Consider the following 7,631-nt stretch of genomic DNA (forward strand, 5'->3'; position numbering starts at 1 on the left):
AGAGCATCATTAGTGAGCTCCACAGGAACCTAAATATGAACATCAGGATGTATTATGTTGTTGTTCTTTTGTGTAGTTCATGTCATGTTTCCTGTTCTGAGTTATTGGGCGAAAATAAGAAATATTTAACTTCAATCAGTTCAGAAATCAGTTCTATACACTTTACATGGACTCAGGTGGTCTCCGGTGGTCTCCGGAGGTCTCTGGAGGTTTCTGGAGGTTTCTGGAGGTCTCAGGTAGTCTCCGGTGGCCTCTGGAGGTCTCTGGAAGTCTCAGGTGGCCTCTGGAGGATTTTGGAGGTCTCAGGTGGTCACTGGACCTCTCTGGTGGTCTTTGGTGGTCTTTGGAGGTCTCTGTGGGTTTCTGGTTGTCGCTGATGGTCTCTGGAGGTCTCTGGTGGTCTCAGGTAGCCTCTGGAGGATTGTGTAGGTCACAGGTGGTCTCTGGAGGTCACTGCTGGTCTCTGAAGGTCTCTGGGTTGATCTGCTGATTATGACCTCCCGTCCTTTGTCTCATCTCATTTCCTGTCCTCTCTTCTTTAATAAGAACCAACAGAACCCTCCTTCAGGTGGAGGGTCGGGTCCTGGTGGGGTCTCTTGGGGGAACCGTGAGCGTCAGGTGAGGGTTCAGAAGCGACTGCAGAACCCTAATGGATCCCTCAGCTGGAGTTCGTCCTGGACAGGGAGCTCACCTGGGACTGGGTCTCCACTCATGGGGGGTCAGTCTGAAGGGACCATTATGGTCTTGGCTGCTGACCCTGGTCTACCAAAGACACAGGAGCCTGACTCCAGGTCTCAGTTTGTTACAACAATTTACAGGATGAATTAAAAACAAAGGTGTAATTATTAAGGACATAATAAACTTTAAAACAAACAAACAAACAAACAGGTGTTTATATAAAAACATATAAAAATGATGAAGAATACATTTAAAAGAGATTCTGACTCTAAACAGGAAAACCTCACATGTTTATATGAGATCAACTGATCTCTTTCTGTGGCCATATAAATAAAGAGAAATAAGAGAAAAGGCATTATAATTATAATTAGGTGATGTCACCCCCCCCCCCCCCCAGCTGGTCATGTGACCTCCTCCCTCCTTTAAATCACCCGTCGAGAGAGAGAGACAGATAGCGAAGAGTCACAGCGACAGGTAAGTCACCTCTCCACTGCGACTTCATTTAAAGAAACTTAGGTAAAATACTATGATACAGATATGATGCGTTTTGATTTGATATGATGTCGTTCAACGTTTATTGTCGTTATATTTACAACAAAACGTTGTGTTGTTGTTCTGAGATCAAAATACTTTTAAAAGCTCACGATAAATAATAAATAACAAAATAATGACGTACAGTACACCATATATAGTGTATATTTAAATACGTATACCGTAAGTACATATTGATGTTATATTTAATGTCTTTAATTTCACTGTTCTTTTTCTGATTTGAGATATTATATAGATTTATTACATATATAATGTGTGTGATCAGGTCACTACTATACTAACAGACAATACATTAAATTAAACTAGGCACACACTACGAAACACGACTATGTGTATATAATTCCACTTTTTACGACCTCAATATTTCAGAAATGTTTGTGAATATTAATTAATTACGAAATCATTTTTGATTTCTTTCATTTTTGATTAATTTCTTATCACTTCAGACACTGAACTCTTATAATGAATACATAAACAGAACACTAATCCGGTTTCCTCCTTTCAGAGGCCCTTGGAGGAGAAGCTGAGGATTGTGGGAGTTGTGGTGCAGACGGTCTCTTCTTCTTCTTCTTCTTCTCTGTGACAGCAGGATGTTGGGCTCTGTGCTGCTCTGCTGTTGGTCCTTCAGTCTGCTGCGTCTCTCTTCTTCTCTGGTTCATGGAAACATCCAGCTGGATGACGGTCGCCGCGGCGACGCCTCCTACCTGTCTGACATCGGTCAGTGAACACCCGACCAATCAGAGAGCTTGCCTGACACTTGACACCTGACACCTGACACCTGACACGCCACAGCAAGGCTGAAAGAATGAGCCACTATTTAGTGACACAAACGTTACTGTGGGGGATTATTTCAACACAAACAGAAACAATATCAGAACTGAACTTTACTAAATAACTAAGGATTTAACACATTTAATAGGAGTGTTTGTTTGTTTGGTACAAACATTTCTGGTTTGTATAGAATGAAGCTTTGAGAAACATGAAGTACTAAAGATACGACCCTAACTAAGCAGTTTAGTTGTATCAACCTAACTAAGCAGTTTAGTTGTATCAACCTAACTAAGTAGTTTAGTTGTCTAAACCTAACTAAGTAGTTTAATTGTCTAAACCTAACTAAGTAGTTTAGTTAACTAAACCTAACTAAGTAGTTTAGTTGTCTAAACCTAACTAAGTAGTGTTGTTGTCTCAACCTAACTAAGTAGTTTTATTTCATTTCTTTAGGATTACAAACAGCAGATGTAGTTATGAATCTGGTCGGTAACACATGTGTGTTTTCTCTGTCCTGCAGAGAGAAGCCACGCCCCCGACCCCGTGCACGACCCCGCCCTCTTACCTGTCGACTCAATGGAGGATCACTTCCTGATGGACGCAGCGTCCTACGACGAGGTGGGCGTGGTTTCTTTAAAGATACAGTACTCTCCATGAGAGAACACAAAAACCTGAAGCTTCCATCTTCCTGTCTGCGACAGTGAATTCATCTGTTTCCTGTTTCAGTACATCTACTTCCTGTTTTACAGGACTCGTCAGCAGCCTTGCAGCTGCAGGGTCGGGCCATGCGTTCGTCGCGTCGCTGCATCCCCCACCAGCAGTCGTGTCTGGGTTACCCGCTGCCCTGCTGCGACCCCTGTGACACCTGCTACTGCCGCTTCTTCAACGCCATTTGCTACTGCCGCCGGGTCGGCCACGCCTGCCCACCACCCAGACGCACCTGAGGCTGAGACGCTGCGGACAGGAAACATGTTGATGTTCCTTCTGTTACTCGTTGGATAAAATGTGTTTTTTGTGTGTAATAAACGACTGCTGAGGAAAATATATGTAGTTGTCATGTCAATTTAATGTGTTTTGTGTCAGTTGTCCTGAACAGATAATATGTCATCATGCTTATTCATTAATTAAGAAATAAATATGAATGAATGAATACACTTTAGATGAACTTTGAGGACACTGTTTCCCTCTGCGTCCAGTCTTTATGCTACACTCGGCTAACACATTCAGAGAGAAAGAAGAGATTTCACAAAATGTCAACGTCTTTCTTTACGTTCAGTCTGAACCAACATGAACAAATGACGACAACAACAGCTCTGTTTCAGGGTTTCTGTGTTTTATTGATGGTCAGGTTCAAACTGTCTGAGATGCTCAGTTGGCAGCGATGGTCTGATCCATCCAGGCGCGGAGCTCGGTGACGCGGGCGTACACGCCGGGCATTGTGGGAGTGCAGGTTCCACTGCCCCAGGACACGATACCGACCAGAGTCCAGGCACCAGCCTTCTGACAGACCAGAGGACCGCCAGAGTCGCCCTGAAAAAAACCACAACAAACAAATAAACATCACAAACATCTGGATCAACCCCTGTTACATCTTTTTTTACGTATATGCACCACCCACCATGCAGGAGGAGGCTCCGGAGGCTCCGGCGCAGATCATCAGGTTGCTGATCTTGCTGCCCCAGAAACGACGGCACTCGTCGTTGGTCAGCAGGGGGAGGGCGGCCTGCTGCAGCAGGGCGGGGGTGTCAGCAGCTGTAACGCACAAACACTTCAAACATCAACGACAGACATTCCTACTGACACAGTCCGAGCTGGAGGTCTACATGCTGCATGTTGCCCCCTAGTGGTTAAAGGGTTGAATGGTTCCTCCATCATGGCCTGAAACAGAGTCCCATCCTGTTGACTGATCTTCTTGTGACCTCTCAGATGTCTCTAAAAACCTTCTGATTGGTCTACTGGGTTCACCTGAACACAGGTGAGTCCTTAGTTTGGTTTTAATAGACTATCAGAAACTTAAGGATGGTCTGAGTCCACCTGCACTGTAAAAAGAATCTTATTTAACAGCATACATTTCTAGGTCATGACTTAGAAATATGTTTCAGCATTTAAAGGAAAAACTGAAGTTCTCCAACAAACCAAACTCGTCTCTTGATTCAGTGAGTTCTGATCATTTATATTGTTTAGCTGTGATTCAATGTTGTGTTAAAAAGCATTCAGAGTTCCACATTAAGGCCCAGTGAGCCCTCCCGAACCTCCTTCTGACGAACTGCTACTGATAACCATCGTTGTTAAAGGGCCTCATGCTGCTTCTCTCTCTAAGCCCCGCCCCTTGCTCTCCACCGATTGGTCAGGTGGTCTCACCGTTGTGGCGAGTCAGGCCCCAGCCGCTGGTCACGCACTTCATGCCTCCGGGGAAGTTGTCCGCGGTCTCGGCGACACACACGGGGGAAGTACGCATGTTCATCTGGGCGGGGCTGGCCAGCTTGATGAGCAGGATGTCGTTGTTGATGGTGAAGCCGTTGTAGCGGGGGTGCTTGAACACCTGACAGGAAATGACATCGTTACGACCGGCGGACACACACACAGGTAGACGTTGCTGAGGTGAGTCCAGAAGCTGCTGTTTGTTTGTCACCCACCTTGCCGACCTTCATGACCTGGATGTCCTCAGCGTTGGAGGAGCGGTCGTGTTCTCCGAGGATCACATGGTGGGACGTCCTGCAGGGGAAAAGGACGGATACATGAGGCGGCCATTTTGTTAAAAATATATATATGTATATTGCTGAATAATTCCCTGACAGACGCACTTACCTGACGTTGCAATGAGCGGCTGTCACCACCCAGTTCTCATTGATGAGAGAGCCGCCGCAGAAATGGAAGCCGGTGTAATCCTGAAACAACAAGATCGACAAGAGTGAGACCACATGTTTATTAACACAACCTGTGTGTGTGTGTGTGTGTGTGTCTGTGTGTGTGTGTGTGTGTGTGTGTGTGTGTGTGTGTGTGTGTGCGTGTGTGTGTGTGTGTGTGTGTGTGTGTTTACCTGCAGGGACACCTGCCAGGGCCAGGAGTGAGGCACCGCCTCCTCGCCGTTCACGATACGAGAATAACCGGTGATGACGGGAGCGATGGCGGGAGAGCCGCAACCTGGTGACATCATCATGACATCATTTACAACAACAACATGAAGGGGAAAGTTCGATCCTGACATTCTGGAAATTACCTTTTTATTAACTGTTGTACGACGTCCTGTGTCCACTAAATGGTGCTAGAGAACACACTAATGATATGTCACATTGCTGTGTATTATGTGTAGACCACATTATGTACATTTTATGTCGGATAAACATTGTCACATAAGGCTGACTTCCTGTAGTAAATAGGCGGGGCTATGACTATGACTCAATATGGGCCTGTAAAAATGTACAAGACTACCTTGTTAAAGCTACAAAAAACATTTAACTAACCCTAAAGCCAAACATTGTGGGTGAATTTTTTGAGCACCAAAACTGATGAAAATCAATATAAAAATTGAATATGACACAATTCCATCGGAGCCTCAAATCAAAAAAGATTTGGATTCACTCTAAATAATAAATACACATACACTCCATTAGTACAACACTTTCTTTCACATGGATGGAGTAATACAGACCAAAAGAACATGTCTCAAAGGCAAAGATCTGACAGAATTTTGAGACCAAAATTAGATATCATCCATCCCGAGGAACCCAATGATTGACAGCAGCGTCATAGTGTGGAGCAGTGATGGAGAGTGGAGGAATTCAAATCCTCTAATCCCCTAAAACCAGCATGTGAAATTCTGGACAGATTGGACGATGCAAAGCCCAGTTCAAGACGCTACGGCCACTCCATTGTACAAAAACCCAAAAGCTTCTCAACTTGGCATTTTGAAGGTCTTGATATTATTGCAACCAAACTTGAGATGGATCTGTTGAATCCTCTAGGAGGAGTTTTGAGAAGATCCATTCCTGTAAAGGCCTAAATGTATGTTTGTCAAAAGACCTATGACATCATTGTTGGAGTTATCGACTATTCCTTCGCAATTAAGTGTCAGATTAGTTAGAGGATTGTATGAACCACATTTGAAACCAATCCAATCAACCCTCTAGGAGGTGTTCAAAAAAGATTCCATAAAATACATGAAAACCCCCCAAAATTTAAAATGAGCTGATCTGAGTGCAGCCACAGCGCCCTTTGCTGGTTGTTAATTAAACCAATGAATAAATAAGTCTTAGTTTACTGTTGATTGAAACAATCTGCAGCTGCAGCTCTGTTCAGACTTCAACCTCTCTTCTTTACCCAGCATGCTTCACTTCCCTGGCTGTTACTCTGATGTCAAAGATTTTGTCTCACCGTAGGCGGCGCCGGCGAAGGCGAGACAGGAGAGGATCCACAAGAAGGCCATGGCTAGAACGTGTTGGGTCTGTGTGAGTGAGGAGCTTTTATACAACCAGGGAGCGATGTGATTGGACGGGACGGGACGGGACGGGACAGGACGGGACAGGACGGGACAGGACGGGACATCTTATCAGAGACGGTGGGAGTCAGAACAGGTGCAGCTGACAGAGAGTTTTCCACTAGAGGAGGCTGGAACATGAAGGTTAGAGACATGAGGACTAACATGTTAGTCGAACATGTCAGATTATCAGAGTCCACAAAACTCTGTTCAAATGAGGTCTCTAAATCTCTCCAGTTGATTCAGAATGCTGCAGCTTGTGAACTAACAAAAACTAAGAGAAGAGATCATATTACTCCTGTATTAGCTTCTCTGCACTGGCTCCCTGTAAAATCTAGAATATGTTTTAAAATCCTTCTCCTCACCTACGAAGCCCTGATTGGTCAGGCACCATCATATCTTAAGGAGCTTATAGCACCATATTATCCTACTAGAGAGCTGCGCTCCCTGAATTCAGGGTTACTTGTGGTTCCTAGAGTCTTAAAAAGTGGGGTGGGAGTCAGAACCTTCAGTTATCAAGCTCCTCTTCTGTGGAACCAGCTTCTAGCTTCAGTCCGGGGGGCAGACACACTCACCACATTTAAGAGTATAGGCTAAAGACTTTCCTCTTTGATAACGCTGATAGTTAGGGCTGGCTCAGGTTTATAGTTAGGGCTGGCTCAGGTTTATAGTTAGGCCTGGTTCAGATTCCAGCCCCTAGATAAGCTGCTATAGGCCTAGACTGCCGGGGGACTGCCTAGGATACACTGAGCTCATCTCTCCTCTTCTTCATCTCCTTCTGTATGAATTCATGTCCCATTAATGCTCATTACTAACTTTGCTTCTTCCCTGGAGTCTTTGTGCTTTCTCTCCTTGCAGGTTTCCATGGATCCTGGTTATATCTGGACCCTGGTCCTGCCTTCTGCCGTGGTCCTGCAGACACCTATACTGCTACTACTATTTTTTTATTATTAACATTATTATTTATATTACCGATACCATTAATCTACATTACTAACTTTGCCTCTTCACCAGAGTCTTTGCGCTTTCTCACCTCACTCAAATTTGTGATTTGTGATTTTGGGCTATACAAAAAAAAGTGAATTGAATTGAATTAAATTGAAACTCACAGGATTTTATTTTTATTCTAGTAGAGATCAAAAAGGTTTCCAAAGAA

General features: G+C 44.4%; 2 protein-coding genes across 2 annotated transcripts; one reads left to right on the forward strand and one right to left on the reverse strand.

Moving 5' to 3' along the window:
* The first annotated feature begins 1,097 nt into the window (after positions 1-1,097).
* agrp (agouti related neuropeptide) lies at positions 1,098-3,030 on the forward strand. The gene is made up of 4 exons (XM_068728851.1): positions 1,098-1,152; positions 1,736-1,947; positions 2,519-2,616; positions 2,748-3,030. Exons 2-4 carry the CDS (start codon positions 1,821-1,823, stop codon positions 2,940-2,942), a joined length of 420 nt encoding a protein of 139 aa, XP_068584952.1. The 5' UTR covers positions 1,098-1,152; positions 1,736-1,820; the 3' UTR covers positions 2,943-3,030.
* Positions 3,031-3,310: 280 nt separating this feature from the next.
* LOC137886383 (chymotrypsin A-like) lies at positions 3,311-6,451 on the reverse strand. Its single transcript, XM_068728840.1, has 7 exons — positions 6,373-6,451; positions 5,039-5,142; positions 4,807-4,886; positions 4,635-4,713; positions 4,360-4,540; positions 3,617-3,750; positions 3,311-3,528 (listed from the first exon to the last, which is right to left on the reverse strand). Exons 1-7 carry the CDS (start codon positions 6,422-6,424, stop codon positions 3,367-3,369), a joined length of 792 nt encoding a protein of 263 aa, XP_068584941.1. The 5' UTR covers positions 6,425-6,451; the 3' UTR covers positions 3,311-3,366.
* Positions 6,452-7,631: the final 1,180 nt, after the last annotated feature.

Source organism: Cebidichthys violaceus, unplaced genomic scaffold (assembly GCF_023349555.1).
Source record: "Cebidichthys violaceus isolate CVI_PGR_0920_01 unplaced genomic scaffold, fCebVio1.0.p SCAF_43, whole genome shotgun sequence".
NCBI classification, from domain to species: Eukaryota; Metazoa; Chordata; class Actinopteri; order Perciformes; family Stichaeidae; genus Cebidichthys; species Cebidichthys violaceus.